Source organism: Melopsittacus undulatus, chromosome 6, assembly GCF_012275295.1.
Source record: "Melopsittacus undulatus isolate bMelUnd1 chromosome 6, bMelUnd1.mat.Z, whole genome shotgun sequence".
In the NCBI taxonomy this organism is placed as follows: Eukaryota; Metazoa; Chordata; class Aves; order Psittaciformes; family Psittaculidae; genus Melopsittacus; species Melopsittacus undulatus.
In genome coordinates, this window is record NC_047532.1 from 3,008,680 (window position 1) to 3,029,591 (window position 20,912).

Sequence of the window (20,912 nt, forward strand, 5' to 3'; positions counted from 1 at the left end):
GAATCCAAAACAAGATTCAATGTTATTCAAACTTACTATTGGGAATAAGCAACTGCCCAAATCTTACTTAAGATACATAATAATGCATTAAGTATCTTTTAAAGCTTTCAAAGAAAGTTTGCTTTCATTACACAGGAAAAACCTCGAGAAAATCAGCCACTGATTATCTGGGGGGGAACACACTCCTAATTACATAAATTATGATAATTTGAGTCAGCTTTATCTATACATTAAGAGTGGGGGGGTTAAAACCTGTATTCATTCTTCTAATCCCAAAAGAAAAGGTAGGCTTAACACTAACATAATTTTGGGGAATAAAGTTTTAAAAGCACACTGACAAACAGCATTCTTAACTTGATGGGTGTTAATGCAAAAGGATGGTACGGTATGAACAACAGCGGAGGCATGCTAACAACAGGTATAAATACACACCCAAGAAAGTCTTAGGATGAACTTTCAAGGAGGTCTTTTACTTTTTAACCACCTAGAGATCCCGTAAGATTAAATAAGGACTTTTATCACAGCTCCCAAAGCCTTCTGAAAACTCTCAGAAAGCAAAACCTGCTCCTCCCTTCCCTCCCACATATATTCATGAACTTCTCATTCTGAACAGGACTAAAAGAAACAAATGTAAGTGCTATAGAAACACATAAATCCCCCTGTTTGCATTGATGATTGAGCCTAATTTCATCGACACAAATCAGGGTAATTACTATAGAATTGTGTAATTCTTTTAACTCAATTCTTACAAGCTATTCCAACTTTTTAACTGTAAAATTCGAGGACAGAGTGCAAAGCACTGGATGCAGCAATTTGTCACTGCAAAACGGCCAGTCTAGAAGTATACTGCAAGTAACTTGGAGCTGTTCAGGATTGCTACAGACAATTTTAACTATTGGACAGGTAAAGATTAGCTTTGGAAAAAAGAATTAAACCATAGGAGACAGAATTCAAGCTTAACACAACTTACTTGGGTCAGGTTTTGGATGCCTTCTCCGAATGCAAGGAGAACATGTAAACCATACTATAAGACAGGTCTCAAACGGTCCCTCTCCCTTAGATCACCTACACCTTAGGCTCTTCACATGGTCAAAGTAAATATACTAGTTTTAAGCATAGTAAAAAAGAAGCCCCATACAATATGATAGCAGCATTGAGACAACACAAGCCACAAAGGAGTGGCTTAAATTAATCCCCCTGTGGCAATGAGTATAGGCTCTCTTTGTTACACACCACTGGCTGACATTGATGCCACTGCATAGAATTTGGATATGTAACAGGAATACAAAAGAGTTCCCCACTTTTTAGTCAAAAGGATAAATGAAGACAGAAACTGCAGTATCGGAGGGGTGAAAGAACAGCACAATATGTCATAATTTGCTCCAACTATAGCTGATGTCTCCATAAATCTTCTCTCCAGAAAGAACATATCAGGCTCTACATGCTCTTGAGAACTACCATTTATTGCCATCACCAAACATCAGAGCAGAAGCTATTTTGCTGTCAGTAGCAGACAAAGTATTATATCACTGAAGATAATACTTCTCTGGAAATCTCTTTGAATACTTAGGATATATGCCCATTTCTTTGTAATGAAAAGTCTTGATGGAAAAAAAACAACGTTTTTAGATAAAGTAAATCAGTAAGAAAGATTGTCACTAGTTTGTAATCCTGAACAGTGCAGAGATGGTACAAAAGTGAAACAAGTTACACTAACCTTTCCCTCCAGCCAAGAGCATGTTTGAATTGAAAGAACACTGAATTTGAACATGTAAATGATAACGCAGACCAAGCTACTTTTATATAATTACTTACTTGAACAAACCCCATGTTTGGGGAAAAAAAAAGGAAGTCTGAGAAGTATGCAGGAAATTAAAAAGGATCACAGAGGAGAGGATCATTAAATACTATGGAGTTCAGTAAACTCCAAGGGAACTCTTTCGCATCCCTGCATATCCAAAATGCTTCAAAGACTGATATGCTGAATTATCCATAGCAAGTGAACTTCCACCTCCAATTAACAATTAGAACTGGGTACAGCGACCCGTCAGATAGAACAAAAGTGGCTTTCTACATGTTTTCTTTACGATGAGACAAATTTGTAAAGCTGCAGTCACTGAAACCTTGCTTTTACCCCAGGAGTACCACTTGCACTAAAGGCTAGTAATGACAGAAAAACAGCAGGGACTACTTTATAGGAGATGCTTTAAATTCTTTGCTAGCAATCAGAACATCCATCTTGTTTGTGTACTTTTCCTCTTACCACCTGTGTGTTGTACACCAAGAACTTCCGTACCTTCAGCTGGTTACAACTCCTTTTGTGCAAAATGCTTTTAAGGTGCTTATAACGCGGTGCTTCTAAGCAAGCTAAAAGAAAAGACCAATATAAACACTGCTAAATGATTCATGAATCAAACCATTAAAGACCAGCTGCTGCCTTATGGGAAAGGTGAAGACAATTCAGGTTTGACATTTTAGTTGTGTTCCACACCTTGCATTACCCTCTATCCCTAACAGTTTTTACTCCTACAATTCAACCCACACTATACCTTGGGCTTTAGCTCAGGGGCCTTTATTTCCAACACTTTATTGTTTTTTCCTTCTTTTTTCTTTTATTAGAGTGAATCCATATTCTTCTGGCAGTCAACTGTGAATTCACAAAACAATTTATACCAATAGCCTGAAGAGGCTCACATGCATTCTTGCTGGCAAAGGTCTTCAGTAATGAGTAGAAGGATGAACCAGCTGCATAAGGGGCAGATTTTGTACTAACCAATAAGCTTTCCAGGCAGTAGTTGTGCTCTTTGAGAAGCTTTCAAGCATTTCAAACAGGCACCTCAAAACTAGGCACAAATGGCCCCTAAAGCTTCCAACATCTATCAAACACTCAAGAAATTTAGTATGGGGTATGTTCTGCATGATACAAATAGCACACCTATGTTTGCTATATTAAGTCTCAAATCTACACATATTCTTACCTAACTATTTGGCCAGATAACTTCCATCTTCCCCCACCACAACAGAAGAAAGCAGTTTATCTAATAGTACTTCCAATGTCACCAAGCACTTCACAGGTACAAGCAAAAACAAGCCAGCACCCTCTGCCTGTTAAGATCCAAGTTACTACTCCCACTCTTGGCAGTTGGGCCAGAACTCTCCTGAAAGCTATTTTTCTTTGTCTCAGAATGCCAAGTTCTGCCATCACTGGTGTCTTGTAATTGGCTACCAAAAGTACGAGGGACACAAAATCCAATGATGGCAGATCGGTCTGAACTACATTTGATTTTTTGGTCACTTGGATTCTCTGTTCACAGCCTAACTGTGGTCACACATACTTAGTATCTAAAATGCGTTGCATTCTATCATGACACTACAACTGCACAGTAGTGCCTACAGCTTTTGAAAACACTTTTAAGCTCATTATCCCTGAATGCACTCGTTCCCAGTCTAAAAGCAGTTAGCACTGATTTTGAGTCAGGAAAACCCAAGATAATTCTGGCCCTGAAATTCATTTCCTTCACATCACAGCACCCAGAAACAGCTGAAGTTCTAACATCAAGACAGAGAGGGTGAAGTACTGCTGACGACAGGATACGGTCAATAACTTGTCCATAACTGTGAAATGTCTTGGTGAGAATTCCCTTATCTGGGCACACTGCAAGTCTTATTTATTTTCCCGAGCTACCCCTACAGTTAGGCAATTAGGATTTTGCATTTATGTTCTGTAATATTTGTACATGCGGCAAGAGATTCAGATAGAAGCAACGTCCTATAAAAATCAAATAAATAAGAAATAAAATCCATGTGCCAAGTTTGTTATAATAAAGTGTCAGTTTGTCTTATATACCAAACAAACTTAATATTGTGTATATTCAGTGGAAACAACTGCCAAGGAAACAGTAACATAGTCAGGGTACTAATGGATAGACAAATAAATAAAAGTATTGGATTGAATGATGTCTTAAAGCGGTACCAATGTTGTTGGGATCCTTAATTCCGGCAGTTTATACACATACCTCCTCCAGCTCAGTGCAGGACACACTATCATTCATGGTAACAACTGGAAATGTTAATTTTCCCGTAAGAGGCCATTTGTTAACCACCACTTCTTTTGGGTCACAAGTGATCAAATTAAGCTTATGGGTAAAGTGCAGAATCTTACACATCCCTTTTGTTTGTATTTTCACATAAACTTATCAGTTACTGGCACCATGCACAAACAGACCTTCCAAATTAACACTAATGCATTTAACACTGGCACAATACATTAGTCAGCTTTCCATAATAGTAGTGAACAAGTTAAATGACTGAAAAAGTTAAATGAGTAAGTGCCCAATTACAAAATTCAGAATTTGTCCTTCACAACAGGGTCTAACGGTGTGAAGAAAAGAAAACTTACACTGACACTTTATGTACAACTTGGTCATTGGCAACGGTCCCCTAAACCATTTCTTAAATGAACCCAGCAAAACTATACAGAACGTGAAAGAATATTTGCAACAGATCTCTTAAAGGACAGTGTAGAGAAACTCCTCATGGTGTACCTGACGTTTAAATTAATTTAACAGATACGGCCTGTAAAACAACACAGTATGAACCTGTGGATTTCTTTTTTTCTTTTTAAAAAAAGGACTTTTACAGAATTCAAGTAGTGTAGCAGGAAACCATAGATGCCTTTTGATCACAGGTCAGGCAAAATAGAGCCACTTATTGGATTTTCCCCTTGCTTCTGTTTGCTAAGGTGTCCCAGTGGATCTATAAGTCTGTTGATGTTAGCTTTTTCATGCTCCGTCGCTGAGCTAAACTGGAGGCTGCAACAGGCTCTAACACTGGCTGAAATGTCTTGTGATTCAGTGCAGAATATGTAGCAGCCATGGCTCCCTAGAGAACAATGAAACACAGGAAAGCCTGTAAAGGTCATTTTAATAAAGAAAATAAATTCTTAATTAGCTCTATTAAAAACCCCACAGGATTTAAGGCAGGTCATGCATGGTCTCTAAAGCTGGTTTTGAACAAACAAACAAAAACATTTATTGCTGCAACCTTCAGGTGTCTAAACACAGGTGTCTGACATTTCTTATTCTTTCCTGCGTATTTCTTTTACATGCCTTAGATGTAGAAGTCACCTTTTAGCATGGGTCAGAACTAGTAAATTCCAAGAACATGAGCATCAATCTAACAAATACAGGTCCTGACTTACGAAGACAATGCAATTAAGATTGGCTATCACATGTCACTGGTTTTGAATCCAATAAACTAATGAAGCCAACCTAAAATCTCTCTGCCTACAGTAGAATATTTTTGTGTCAAGTCAGAAACGCTGATATACAACAGATAAAATACCAGTGGAAAAAACTTGTAACATAATTTATTAAATTATGCTGGGAAACCACAATATGAGCCTGTCATAGAACCAAATTCCAAAAGATTACTGGAATAAGAATGCTAGCAGATATATGGCAGTCTGTCTCCAATAACTTTCTTACCAGGTTTCTGTATGTTCAAAGTTACCTTAATCTCTGAAAACAAAACAACCAGGAAAACCTCTTCCTTTATACACAGGTTAATAAAATGTGTTTATCCTTAATTTATCTGTGTATGTAGCTCAAATATCTAGGTACCAGGGAAAACAAAAGGAAAGCAAAAAGAAGTTCTGCCTGTAGCTCTAAAAGCAACCCAATTCATTGTACATCTACCAGCTCGAGGAACAGTCAGCCTTTTGGTTGTTTTACCTTTACTAGATGTGGTGCATCTTGCCTGTTTAGTTGATAATGTGGCAACTGGTCTCTACAGGCTATCCATGAATGTTTCAGTACTTGCTCTGCTGTATACCGCTGATGTGGATCTACGTGAAGCATATGTGATAACAAGTCCTAGATAAAAATTAAAACCACACATATTATTCAGTTAAAATAATCTTCCACAGATTTTAAAGCATTAACTAAGGCAGCAATGAAGAAAAGAGTACCCTATATAGCAGGGATTAACACAATGCAAACATACACACACAAAAGTCAGCAGATAAATTGGATCACTCTGTGCCTTGACACTGCAGAAGTCTGAAAACAATGTGTTGTACTATTTAAACAGTTCAACAGAGCAAGCCTTTATTGTAAAGAAACCTACTGTTGTTTGTTTCATATTTCAGTTGCTTATTCATATAATCTTTTAAAGGACTAGAAATAATACAAAAATTTAGCAAACATTTTACAGAAGAAAGCTATTATTTGCAAACTTCATTTGTACTACATATTTTGGGTCTGCTGACTATGTATTACAATTGAATTAATACATATGGATGTACTATTAATGTATTTTTCCTTCAAGGAACTATATAAAGAGTAAAGGCAACAGAAATGGACACTTGTATTTGCCTGTTTAGAAGCATTAGCAATAAGCTACTAATTACAATGCTAGTCAAAAGAAGAGCTGGGTGGGAAGAGCACAGAACAGATACAGGAATAGCTTGAAAGAAAACAAAATATGAACAAGCTGACAGAATGTTCCCTTTACTAGGTACAAAACGTTAAGCATTCTTCCATATATTGAAATGAATTACTTGTGCTAAGACAGCATCAGCCAATAAACATTCTGAATCACTCCTACCAAAATGAACAAGTAGTGCAGTTCTAAGGGAAAAGATTTAATATTAATGCCAAGCTTTATAAAAGGTAACACTGGTGACTAAGATACCTACAGACCATGCCAACACCAAGCCCAGACAACACATACAGCAACTGATGAGTGATGCTGTCTTTAAATAATAGGGGCAGATGTATAATCAAGCTGATCAAGAGTTTTTGGCAAGACAGCCAAGTACGTTTGGTTGTTAAAGTACTAGTTTAGTTGCTGGAAATACTAACAAAGACAAAAGACCTGATGAATTCAGCATTGAAATTAACCTATTCCTGCAAGAATAATTAGCTATTACAACTAACAATAATTGTAAAAAGTCATCCTTCCATTAAAGGAATCCACAAACACCTGATTTTGATTCAAGTAAAAACAAGAAATAAAAAAACCCAACTGATTTTTAGAAAAGCCTATATTGGGACCTATCTTCTTTAAAACTCTTCAAGTATCAGTGACTGGGGAAGGAAGAGAGTACACTCTCGCTGAGTCTGCAGTGGGACACCAAGCTGGAGGTGTGGAGAATGGGCCGATGAGTACAAGGGCAGGGCAGCCATCTAAAGGGACACAGGCAGAACAGCAAAGCTTCTTCCCCATGACAACAGCCAAGCATTGGAAAAGGCTTCCCAGTCAAGCTGTTCAGACACCACCCTTGGAGGTTTCTAAAGTCAGGCTGAGTAAAGCCATGAGCTACCTGGTCAGATGTCATAGCTGACCCTGCTATGAGCTGGAGGTTTGGCCCATGACCTTCACTACAATGAAGTTTGCAGGCAATATTGGCACACTACTGTGTTAGACTAGTCTGCTTTATGAAATTCAGCAGATGTTCATTCAAATTACACAAAAAAATGAGAACAAAACACATTTACACCTTTGCTGCATCTGAAACTGTGTCCCAGTTGCCTCCACTTAAGGAAAATTTTCCACTGCCTATCCGTACCAGGATCTCCTCTGGAGTATCATTAGGACCATTGGCGAATGGAGTATAGCTGTTGAAGGGAAAAAGAAAGGAAAACCAAAATGCCTTATTACAGGTAAGAAGTTGCAAGAAACTGGTAGAATTTTCATGAATCATTACAAGTCTGCCAATAGAAACACACTATATACTATTAAATACTTCTTATATTAACATTTCATCTTCAGAACTATATTATTTTGTGGTTAATCAAATATAATAATAATGATAATAATAAAGCTTAATAATAATAATTAATCTTAATGCATTCTATCTCAGTACTTTGAAAGCTCTGCATAGAACATCAACAGCATCATCAACAGAGGTTAAGGAATGATCCCATACAGTTAGCCTTCCAGTTGATGTGCTTAGAAGGAACAAAATGGAAAGACAGGAATTCATGCTGGACCACTCCTACCCCCTACTTTTAACCTGCTATACCTTTTATTCAGACAACATTTCTCAAGTGTTCAGGCAGCGTACTGCCCAGTATCTATCTGCATAGCTGCATTTAAACCATAAGGGAATCCTAGTTTTTATGATGGAATTGTGGTGGTGGCAGTGATTTTACAAGAGGTACAAATTTACCAAGGGGAACAGTTTCCAATAAATTGTGTTTATCTATAAGACAAAAAATATTCGGCCACTGAGTACCTCATAGTGCTTAATGGAAGTTTAGAGGTTTAGAAAACTTAAGAGGTTACAAGCCAGCGTGTTTTACAAAAGGGCCTGGGACAGGAGATGCAAGGTGGACTCCAAGGGTGATAGGGTGGGGAGGACAAGGGGCAGGAGAAAGAAAATGCCACATACTCTTACAGACCAAGTTACCTGTGGGAAACTGGGACAGACTTTGGCATCTCTCAGTCATGCACTACAGAAGAGAAGCCTTGAACCTACCTATGAGATAAGCCTACTTTACGTACACATTTACTTAAAGCTTCCTGTTCCACTGCACTGTTTTTTGACATTCTGCAATCAAAAAATCAATCAGGTAATATCTTACCATTTCAATGAAAACACGGATTTGCACAGCATGCTGGAATCTTAGGTAAACAGAAAAGCTAAGAAACAGTTCTCACCCTGCCAACATTGTGTAAAGAAGAACACCCAAGCTCCATATGTCACAGGCGGCATCATATCCCTGTCTCATGAGAACCTATAAACCAAAAAGCATTAAAGACTTCTCAATATTAAAAGACCACCCCAAACCAATACCACTGCACAGCCTAAGGAAGGGTGAGTCAATCCCAGGATTGATTACTTTTTGATATACAGAGTACAGCAGCTACCAGCAGTACTTCTCGCCCCCAGAATACAATTTCTGAAGGTTTTCAGGAGACTTATATCTTGTTTTTAAGGGTGGATTCTGCTATTTTTAAAGCAGGTTTATTATAAACATATGCACCAGCATTTATTAAAATATGTATAATTCTATTTAAGGAAAACTAGCAGAATTTTTCATTTTTAAATTTTTTTTTCCTTGAGCATTGCTACAAAGTTTAAGTACTTGATGCATCAAAACCAGCACAGAGAACACACACATCAGCTTAAGATACCTCTGGTGCCACGAAGTTTGCAGTGTAGCATGGAGTCAGAAGTAGTCCATTTTCTCCTCGAAGTTGTTTTGCGAATCCAAAATCACAAATCCTTATAGAATCAGCATTATTTGAATCATCCGTATATAAAATATTACTAGGTTTAAGGTCTCGATGCACTACCTTCAAACAAAAAGTTTTAAAATCCATCACTTAAAATTTGCATGTATATATTGTATATAATTTACATTTCGAAAAACTATTCTCTAGATTAACATACTTATTAAGAGATATACACAATTATATAACTTCCAAGGAACAATAAATTCTAGTTTAAGGAATGTAATAAAAAAGCCTACTGGCTCATAATGCAACTGGAACTTAACCACTTGCCCATGAGCCTAAGAGAACAAATATCTGCTGTTTCATAAACTGTACAATTAGACTCTTATGGGCTTGCCAGAATAACAGGATGAGCTGTTTATATTATTCACCTTTGTCATAAAATACTCAGAAAACCTCTTCCCTTCTGCCATAAAAAGCAAGCCAACTAAAGCACATAACTAAAGGCATGTTAATTCTAAGAAAAGTGAAAGAAACTATGTCATGGAGGAAACCACTCACTCCTTGGCAGTGCAGGTAGTCCACAGTCTTGGCTATAGTGTATAATACAGCACTAGCTTCTCGTTCAGAGAAGAACTTCTGTCTGAGAATTCGATCAAGCAGCTCTCCTCCTTTCATCAACTCTGTGACAAGGTATATGAATCTACCATCATCATACACCTGAGGAGAAATTTAACAAGTGCATACATACATAAATACAGATTATCTCTTAAAAACATCACCTATAATTATACATCCTGATTAGATTGTTCACCTCTTCACGTATGAACATGAAGCACAAGCAGCAGGGACTGTCAAATTTAATTCTGCAATGCAGGAGCCATAAAGCACGAAGTATAGGGCAGCTTATTGGCATTCCGTGAGACATCAAGCTAATCAATTGTTATTCATGAATCAAGTTTTTCACACTAGGAACTTCTGCTGTAAGAGGAGTGTAGCCCTACTGCTCCTGTTGCTTTTCCCCTCCATGGACAATATTTAGCTGCCAATACTTTGCATATACATACAACACCCAGCTGCTTTTTCAGACTCACATTGCCAACACATTAGCTACTTGCTCAAAATAAGAGGAAACATGGTATTTCTAACTTTTATATAATTTCTTTATGTAAACAGCACCTTAGTATATGTACTGCTCTTCCAATATATTTTACTATATAAAAGAAGTTAAATGAATCCCAATAAGCTTTCTACCTCTATGCTTGATTACTGTGTAACAAGAGACAGCAGAGAAAGAGAGGTACATACATCCTTTAAAGTAATAATGTTCGGATGTTGTCCGTAACGCATGAGAATCTCAATTTCTTCTGAGGGGTCCCTCTTACTTTTATCAATTATCTGCAAAATATAGCAACAGGAAAAACAACTTGGCTAAACAAAGTGTTTATTCCCACTTCAACAATAGAATAAAAAAACCTGTTTCTAGAGTTCATTACTTCTTACTAATCTCAATTAATTAATCTTCCATCTTCACATCCCACTGCTTATTCATTTCTTGCTCTATCCTTACTACCGATAAAATTCTGTCATTAATGCAGTCTATTCTGCTCCAATGGACAAGGAAATGCAGTGGACTGTCTGAAGCATCACTAATTCCCTGAAGCCCTGTTCCACCCTTGTGGATTTTACTTTATTTCAGGTGTTATCATCATGCAGTACTTTCAGGCTTCCAGATTGTAACTGCAAAGCCAGATCTTCAAAACTTTACCCACAAAAAGAGCTAAAGAAGCCAATACAAAATTTCAACAAATGAAGCAAACACCATTTTTTACTTTCCACAGCATCTAAATATCTCCACTGCCTAGAAAATTCAGATGTTTACATTTACAAAACTGCTAGGCAATGATTTCAGAACTGTCACAATGAAATTTAGTTAAAGTACCTTCACAGCAAACTCCATATTTGTAGCTATGTGGATACATCGCTTGCAAACAGAGTAGGAACCAACACCAATATCTTCCTTCAGTTCATATACATCAGTGAATTGTGCGCTGTTTCCATGAAGCTGCTTAACAAACAAACACATACAATCTGTCACCTAAAACAACAAAATGCTCCTTGCCCATAGTACTGTTTCCAACAACAAGACTGCAAGAACTAAATATTGATCTTTGGCATGTCAAAAAAGTTTCCCCAAAAATGAACCTAGGACGTACCTGTACTATTGGCAGTATATTGGTGAGTGGTGATATTTTATGGTCTTCTACAGTGGTAGTTGCCACAAAACTAAATCCTTTGAAGAGCTGATGTGCATTCGCACTAGGTGGGACTCCTGGAGAATCTAGTGGCATACATATTTGATTAACATGGCTAAATCACAACAGGGCTATTTCTTTAAACATTGAGGTTAGAAAAAACATTTTGAGGCAAAGGGAGCAAACAAGAGTAACACCAGATGGTGAGTAAGACTTCCAGTCATTTATCTGTCTTCTCTTATTTTGATACCAAACACAAAATGAGTATTCCTTGGTTTCACTTAAAATGCAAGATACTGCAGAAACTAGTGTCAGAATACATGGTTTTAGGAAGAAGTTTATTAAAACAACACTATTACTTATGAAAAAGAAATAAAGATCACAGTCTTATGATAAAGGACTGCATAGCAAAGATGAGTGCCCATAGATTTTGCTGCTTCAGTGGTATATGTGCTGCTGGCAAGGCAGAAATGAGACAATACAAGATATTCAATTAGTAATACTACTGAATAATTAGAACCAAGTTTTTCTCAAAAGATATGTACTTCTGAATCCACTGAAATTTCACGGTAAGCACAGCTTGGTAATTCTGTGCAGCCTATTAGAACCAGAGATATTCTCCAAACAAACACAACAAGTGGTTTTAAAAGTAAGCTGCAGCAGTAAAGAAAAGCTCACAAAAGAAAACCTGAAGCATACTAAGTCTTTGTACTTGCTTTGTTTCCAAGTTCAGTTACTTGGAAATGTTTGTGGTTCAATAACTTAAGGGATATTTTAAAGATAAATTCTCATAAGCTTCTTGAAACTATTGGAGATGTCTTTTCAATCGATCTAGTTGTACAGGTACCCAGTCCACTCTGCATCATCCCCACAGTTCTTAACCTTTGCGTTGCCAGTTTCTAAGGAGTAAAGTAAAATTCAGCATGGGTGGTGAAGGGAACAACTCAATGGAAATGTATTATAATACTAGTTCTAAGATTTAATTTGAATAATTACAGTAAGCAATGGGCTTAAGAAAGTTACTTAAAGCAAGTAATTTTCAGTGGAATACTGACTCTAAAAATAATCACTGCTGCAATCAAATTTAGTTTACTTATTGTAGCAAATACTTTACCCCCATAAACACTGCATGTCCAGCTTAGCATCTGAATTATGGTTTTGAAGTTATGGCTGATTCACCAATAAGAAAATAAGAATAGAAACCACCAAGGAGAGCAGTCCTTCAAAGTATGGGAAACCTCTTACACCCCTTCCTTTTAACTTTGACTTTTTTGTTTGCTGTTGTAATACTGACCTCACCAACTTATAACCATGCACAATTACCTTTTGGTGTTTTTGCTGTGAATTCTGGATCAAAACAGAAAGTATCTTCTGGCTTTCCAGAAGCAGGTTTAAATGGAGGCTGAATTTCTCTTCTGAACAGTTTCTAAAGTAGGAGGACAAGATCATAAAACAAAGAGTGAATGAAATTTCCACAGGTGCTATAATTTTGCAAGCCAGAAGGTAAGTAACTCCAATATTATTAGTTAATTAAAACATTTTTCTGAAAGAGTGAATAATATATAGCAAGTAGAAACCCACAAATATATATGGAAAGACTGCTTTACATTCATGGAGCTTTGATTTGAATTGCTACCATAAATGTTACCAAACAAGTCAAACAATACAGAACTCCTTTTTCTTATTCTTCCAAATGTGCCTCATCTACCAGATCAGTACTTTCAAAACTCCAACAGGCTGTTACTTGTCACTAGTTCCTCCATGGCTTATCCAGAAAAACATGGAACAGCCATAGCCCATCTTACCTTCTGCCATCATCTCAGACTTGGTTCACAGCCCTTTTGTCAGACCCCTGAAAAACCCACGCCAAAGGGAAGACATGGAACACGGTCTTCACCTTGCTCTTCTGGGTCCCAAAGACTTCTCACAAGTGACAGGCATGTAACTTTTGGCAAGGAACTGCCAATTCTCAAAGCTCTATTCCATCTTTTTTCATGATCTAATAAACTAAATCAGAGGGAAGGAAGGGAAAAGCTCCTCCTTTTTTTCTGCTTAACTCAATATGCTGTAAAAGAAATGCATTGCCCTGGTCATCTCAAATCTGCAGTAAGCCCCATTCACAATTAAGGAAGAGTTAAGCAACGTTGCAGCCCTATGAAAAGTTCAGGAAGTTCTGAGAACACTTTTTTGGCATCTCTCTCATCCTTTCAGACCTGTTTTTTTGGAGTTCTTCTCATTTAATCTTCCTGCACAAAAACATGCAATGTATTTCAATAAAAAAAAAAAAAAACCCACACAAAACACACAATCAAGGAAGAGGGACCTGAATTCATCCAAAGAAATGATGAGATAAAATACAGGAGTGGTCATTAACATCATAGTGAAATAAGTACAGAGGACTGCCAAATTAAAAAAGGTTAAAAAAAAAACAAAAAACAAACAACAAAAAAACAGAAACTCTGAAAATCTTTCAAATTTTCTCACTGATATTTAGAAAAAAAGACTTATGGGACTTATGAAGTGTTCTAACATGAAAGTTTTGCTGTTACTGAAAACTCTGCTTGCTAAACAGGACTTTATGGTAGATACTGCATAAATGCAGCAAGAAAAACCACCTTCTCAGAAGCAGATACAAGAGATAAAGAGAAGGATCACAACAACAGGCTTTAAAGAAATGGCTGAGCACAGTATTGGCTGGCATCGCAGGTAGTCCTGTCTGTATCCTTTTGTAGGCAATATAGCAAAGGAGTGTTTTCAGAGTGGGTTTATCTGATCTAGAGCATCTGGGGTTTGAGAATGTTACTGGAAACACATCTCAAAAGATTATAGACATCTGCAGAGGAAAAGCTTTAAGGTGCTTGCTAAAAATCTAACCAAGCAGCCATGAACTTGTACAGACTCCAGATCATCTCAGTCAATACCTGAACTGTGAACACAGTATGACTGATAAAATCAGAATGTGCTGCAGCTAACTAGAGAGAAGTCAAAGAGAATCACAGTCACAGTGAGTTTTTGTGCCCCACATGGAAGCATTAGGCAGACATTTGCTGAAGAGGTTTCCTGCACACAGGCAACGTGAGCATCCTCTCCTAACTAGTATTCTAACAGACAATTTAAGCTTTAGAATGCTGCAACTCTTCATTATTTAAAAAGAAAATGCATAGTTTATAATTATTACTCTCTATACCATAAATACTACAGCTCCACATGCCAAGATTACAGAAGTCAGAATGTAAGTCAGCAGTCCTGCAGTGTTTACCGTGCCTTATTCAGATACAAGTACTTATAATGCCACAACATGTAGAAATACTAAAACCAGCATCATTTGATTCATTTTGTACTTACATTCCAGTCAACAGTAGAAAAAAAGGGATGTCTCTTAATTTCTTCAACTCCATCTGATCCAGCTCCTGAGCAAAGAAAATACTGTATTTATAACACTTTTGGGTAAAGTTTTGAAGACGACTGCACTAAGAAATCAGTTAATTTCTTAAATCTCTGCACATACACGGTTGATGGAATTGCAAATACAGCAATATTCAAAAGAAGTTAAATACTCAATTAAGAAGCATACATCTTATCAGGGAGGCAAACGCATTACAAGAAGACCATAATACAGAGTCAATGATCTTTGCTCTAACACTGTCAAAGCCTTGGCTCACTGCTACAGCCACTGATTGAAGAAAGCAATCATTCATTAGCCAACCCCAGGAAGTCACGATCCAAATGAACAAAACATGGTAGCTAGACCTAAATGTTACTGACCATCCAGAGCCTGAGAGTCTCTACCAAATACTTCCTTTAAATAATCAACCCAACTACTTTTATTTCCAAGATCCAAATAAATGAACCAACCTAATCTATTTGATGGGTTCCTTTTAAACAACATCCTCAGAAGACTTTGTGCTTCAGGGCTGAGGAACTGAGGCATTCCAAGTTTTGCTCTAAAGGAAAACAGAGACCAAGTAAAAAGAAATGCACCTTGCCAAAAACTGTCTACACAGAATTCATTGCACAACCTGATGCATCAAGGAACTATTCCAAAGTCTTGTAGAGTGCACATATTTAAATCATCAGCTTTTAAGTTTCACATTATATAAAAGAAACCAAACCCAAACCAAAACAAATATGAACACAAAGACACCCTGAACCACAGCTAGGCCCCCAAAACAAGCTTTATGCTAAAACAGAGTAAAACAATTCTCAGGAATACATATTTTCAAAGGTATCTTCATGTCACCAGGAAGTATCATCAAAATACCTCCGCCAGAATCAATGCCAGAAGAGACTCACCAAATCCCAAATTACTTGCCCCTGAAGTGATTACTAATATTCCTCTTGAAACAAAAGCCTCAAGAAGTAGAAGCCTCATTAAGCCATCATATAAAAAGCTTACTGACTTGCTAAGGCAAGAAGCTCTTCTGCAGAAATGTAGTATCACTTCAAGCTCCAAGTAAGGCTAGTGATCTAAGCCACCTGTTTTCACAGGTAATAACACTATAAACTCAGGATAAGCTCAAACTGCTGTACATTGGTAAGAAGAGAGATTCTCTCTCATCCCTTTCCCTGACTATCACCCCTTCAAAAGGCTCAAGGCTCTATCTGTGGTCAAAAGGAAATTCTTTGCTAGCTAAGTGCAAATAAAGATGAGAACGTATTTGCCCAACAGCTTCAATTACTAATTACCAGTTTACCCAGTCTGTCCTGTTAGACAGCTTCTGGTGTAACTGACGTAATATGAAAAATGTGAGCATGTACGTGCACTCTCAATATCTACATACACAAAGCAAAACCTGATTAACTACTGCTTACAAAATAAAGGATGCTGTAACAGCCTAATAACATCATCAACGGTAAATAATGGTGGTACAATTCACTGTACTGTTGTTACCTTTATTATACACCTACAATAAAAATACAAGTTAATCCCTAAATTTTTAATTCCTGCATATACATCATTGTATTTTTGTGGGCTGGGATCTAAATCTTTTTGGGAAGGGGCCTGGCTTTGTTAAAGCATAAGCAGCTACAACAAGCTGTTAAAACATATTTAAATGACATTTTCTGACTTTCCAAAAGTAAGAAGATATACTTACTTGAGTATCATATTCATAGTTTCATTTCGATCTTTACCTTGAAATGGTAGTGTACCAGTAAGCATTTCAAACTGAAAAGAACAAATGTTAATCTAAATCAACACTTCTTCCCCCAACTGCTCAAAGTGTTAAGTACTGCACTGTTCCCTATCTCTACATCAGACATACTGCCTTGAGCTTTTAAAACATTACCCAAAAAGTTCACAAATCTAAAATTTGGTTGCTATTGGCACTTTACATTATAACAACAGTGGCAAGTGAGACACAATGATCATGTAGGAATATTTTACATCCATAAACTAAGTAATAAAAGCTCCTCCACAACCAAGTCTTAGACATCTGTTGCCATACTCTGAAAAGAGCAAGAAGAACAAATTCTAAACCAGTACTTTACTTTTAATTTCAATGTGCATATTTCAGCCTGATGCTCTAACACATCATGGCATAGGTGTGCAAGCTGTTACTGGTTTATATCACTGCTACACTCCAGTATTCATTCAATAGGCTTACTCTTATAAAAATGCAATTAATATTCCATAAAAGCAAGTCTTCAGGATTGTTGTTTTTCTTTAACTATCAAGTAATATCTGAAATAAATATACAAACTGAAGTCCCACACTGACCACAACTGTTCTAAACTACCAATGGACTACACATGATTGTTTTGGTTCCTGACAAGTACTCCTTATAGGGTGCTAAGCAGCTGAAAAGGGAATTTTATTCAGATTAATTACTATTTCAGGTGACATACAGTTATTATCTCTTCCCCTTACCCAAGCATTAGTAATTAGATCTGGACAAGCTTATTCTAATGACATTACTTTCACAATCACTTAGACATATGCAATGTATTTGTGACCTTAAGCAAGGTAAGCAACGAAGCATACAGTACCATGAGAACACCAAAGGACCACCAGTCAGCACTCTGGTTGTGCCCTCTCCTGTTTACCACTTCAGGTGCCATGTATTCTACAGTACCACAGAAAGAATAGGCCTTCTTCTCTTGATCTACTGATTCTTTGCTGAGTCCAAAGTCTACAACAACAGCATTACAAGAATATAGCCAGTAAAGAACTTTAGAATAAACACAATACTGTACACAGTAGTTCAAGTCAAAGTGTTAATAGCTTTTGTTTGCTTGCTTTCAGAATACTGTGTCATTATCCTAGCTCTTCATGAAACAAGAAACTGCAGATACCTACAAAAGCTGCACGCAACCAGTTCACTACATACTATTCTATAAGTCCTATTAAATTGACTAGCCATCAATATTACTACTCAAAATATTTGAAATATTACATGATTAGAGCCTTAAGATAACCAAAAACATCTCATCTCTGTTTACTGCCTGCTTTATTCACATAAAAAATGGGATAGAAGTAAAAATCAGGTTCAAAGAGAACTCAATCTGCATGGTCTAGTATTACTGAATGATGAATAAATAAAATCAGACTAAAAATATTGTTGTTATATAAGACAACATGATTCTGTAACCTGACTCAAACTCAGTAATCTTGCATATCTGCTCACTTTACTCACAGAATCCTTTTTCCTCCCTAGTTTGAACAATGCCACTGAATAATACACAAGTCCTTGATATAAAAGTCTCTTTTTTCAAAGGGGAAATGACTGCTAATCAATAATCCCATAAACTATTCCTTTCAGTCTCAGAAGGAAGTGAGAATTTTAGGAGATAACCAGATTTAAACATATAATGCAGAATTTATAAACATGATTTCTTTCCATCATTATTCCATCAATTTTCTGAGAGTTTAAAAAGTTAATTTTATCTTGGAATCTAATAGGCAATATCTGTAGATAAAATATCTAATGAAGTCTAGAATAGAAAAGCATAACCTTAAATATAATTTAAAGCTTGCAGGAATCGACTGTAATTTGATTCCAAATAGTCTTACACATTTGCAATTTCCTAGAACATATGTATTTTAATTGTTCCTCATAGAACATTGTTCTGCAATTTTATATGCATTTCAAAGTGATAATCTAGAAAGGCAAAAAAAGCAGGATATGCAATTAGCAGTATCACTGTTAATACTGCAACCTGATCTACACGAATAATAGCCCTGAAAACTAACTTCAGTGGAAACTGCATGGACATAAGGATCTGAAAACTGTAAGATACAGTCTTTGGTGATCTAAAATACTTCAATGTAAGTAATTTTATACAAAAAATTATATAGGGAAGTGATACAGATTTAAGAAGTCTGTCTAATAAACCAATTTCTAAATGGCTAAACACTGGCTCACACATAATCTAGCCATCTTAGCCTGTCTCAGGCTTGTAACTAAAAGCTTACACAAGAATATGTTCAGAAAGTGCTATACTAGTAAGTGTTACCTACCTGTTAACTTGATATGTCCTGCTTCATCAAGCAAAATGCTGAAAATTAAAATTCACATTCACCAATACACATAAAGAGGAACGTTTACATAAAACATTTAAAACATAAAAGTTAACAATTTTGATCTCCAACTGCTGTTATTAATTTAATAAGCCAATATTATTTCATTAAAATCACAGATATATTTTTTACATTTACATAGTCTAACAATGTTTGTAATTTTTTACATCACTATAGTAGGAAATGCGAAGCAACAAGCAAAATACATGTAATAGTGGTAAAATACATTTTACTTTACTTTTCTGGCTTCAGGTCCCTGTACACAATTCCCAAGCTGTGAAGGTGATCCAAAGCAAGGGCCAGTTCTGCGAGGTAGAATTTCACATCTTCCTCTGTAAACATAACCTAATAAGAACTGTATAGATTTACCTTCTGATCTTGTCTTCAGTTTTAAAACTGCAATCTTAAACAAATAGTCCTGTCTGCCTGAATTTCAAATGAGTTTTAGAAGTACTTTATGAGCTCATAATTCATTAATTTACCTAACAAAAATTATATACTAATATAGGCTAATCATCAAGTATACACTTGAACTACCTGCAATACTTAAACAAAAACATCAGAGCATTACTACAGAGCATTAGCTAACTTTTAAGGTAATAAATGTTACGCCAGCACTCTTGCCACAATCCTATACTGACTGCTTTCCACTGCATTGTAAAATTTAGTATATGACTGCTGTATTGAGTGGCTGTCTTTGAATTCACATTAACAATATGCAGAAAAAGCAGAAATGCTTTTTCAAAAGTACAAAAATAGAACTGGTGAAAACAACAATTACATGAAAACCTGTAGTAGGAGTTGAAGAACCTACCCTGCTCTTCTGAGGAAAGGAAACTTGAAGAAACCTAGTGAGATACTGAAAAACTGACTGATATTACATACAGAGCGTTTGAATGATGCATTTCTATCCTACAACTGGTTGTTTTTCACCTCACATACAAGAATTGTACCTGCTTTGCGTCTTGTCATGTTCTACAAATTACTGGAATTGAAGCTGAGGTTTAAGTGAACTAGTCCCTTATTTACTGAAAACACCAGGAATAAGGAGAACAGCCATCTCAACCGCACAGTAGATAGCTAACAACACTTAAATTAAGGTAACTGGGTGTACCAATTTAGCAGTACACTAATCTATACTTTGAATTGCACATATGTAATCTGCTTTACTGGCAACAGAAATATTTCTAATTTCCATAATGACAGGTATTAACGTTCTGTGAACAATAAAGCTGTTAAGCTGTACTGTTTTACCTACATGTTTTTTAAAGAGCAATATTGATACAGGCTTTTATCTGTGTTCAGAAGAACCTCTGGATATCACTAATCCTTGGAGCAGTCAAAATGCAAACCTCAGAATACAATGATGCTAAATGGTATTCTACAGTCTCCCAATAATCATTTCACTTAAAACTGCTTTCTGTGTTAAATTAAACATGATGTAAGTCAATTTCATTAAATGTTACTAATGAAAACTTCATTATATACTCAGTTCACCTCCACAGCTGAAAAAACCCTTCTATGCATATTAGAATTTAAACACCAACAGAAATGTTTTAATAACCTCATACTAAACTCAATTAATATAAAATAATCCTTGTGTGGCAACTATGAAATGCCATGGGGAATTTACCCTCTTGGATATTGTCCCCATTTCTGCTTTCCCAAGTACTTTTGAAAATACTTTGTCTTTCCATCATAAAATAAAAAGCCTGATTTTTTTTCCCCTTATCTATATACACAGTAAATGTTTAAAAGAAAATAACTGAAATCTTCCAAAAACAATTTGAGGTTTAACAATAACAAAACTGGATAATTATTACTTTATTCCCAAAGGGAATAAATACACCTTTCAACCACCTAGATTGTATTATCACGGATAGACTTGCATCCCTTACTTAAGAATGTTGCAAACTGAGTAATCCCAGCTGTGCTAGTGCTAAAGTTCTTCCTGC

At 36.3% G+C, this 20,912-nt stretch overlaps 1 protein-coding gene across 5 annotated transcripts in view; it reads right to left on the bottom strand.

Moving 5' to 3' along the window:
- Positions 1–3,229: 3,229 nt before the first annotated feature.
- The window catches only part of RPS6KA6 (ribosomal protein S6 kinase A6), a 37,606-nt gene continuing 19,923 nt past the window's right edge, over positions 3,230–20,912 (bottom strand). Inside the window, exons 7-22 of one of the 5 annotated variants that reach the window (XM_034063621.1) lie at positions 19,196–19,302; positions 18,898–18,935; positions 17,427–17,569; positions 16,535–16,605; positions 15,294–15,382; positions 14,784–14,848; positions 12,762–12,864; positions 11,400–11,524; positions 11,126–11,251; positions 10,492–10,581; positions 9,745–9,903; positions 9,142–9,303; positions 8,665–8,741; positions 7,502–7,619; positions 5,733–5,873; positions 3,230–4,881 (exon numbers count right to left, since the gene is read on the bottom strand). In XM_034063621.1, coding sequence (XP_033919512.1) covers positions 4,756–4,881; positions 5,733–5,873; positions 7,502–7,619; positions 8,665–8,741; positions 9,142–9,303; positions 9,745–9,903; positions 10,492–10,581; positions 11,126–11,251; positions 11,400–11,524; positions 12,762–12,864; positions 14,784–14,848; positions 15,294–15,382; positions 16,535–16,605; positions 17,427–17,569; positions 18,898–18,935; positions 19,196–19,302 — 1,740 coding nt within the window. In that variant the 3' untranslated portion in view covers positions 3,230–4,755. Of the gene's footprint in view, positions 4,882–5,732; positions 5,874–7,501; positions 7,620–8,664; positions 8,766–9,141; positions 9,304–9,744; positions 9,904–10,491; positions 10,582–11,125; positions 11,252–11,399; positions 11,525–12,761; positions 12,865–14,783; positions 14,849–15,293; positions 15,383–16,534; positions 16,606–17,426; positions 17,570–18,897; positions 18,936–19,195; positions 19,303–20,912 lie in introns of those variants that run through there. The other 4 variants (XM_034063623.1, XM_034063622.1, XM_034063625.1 and 1 more) reach the window with 4 other exon arrangements.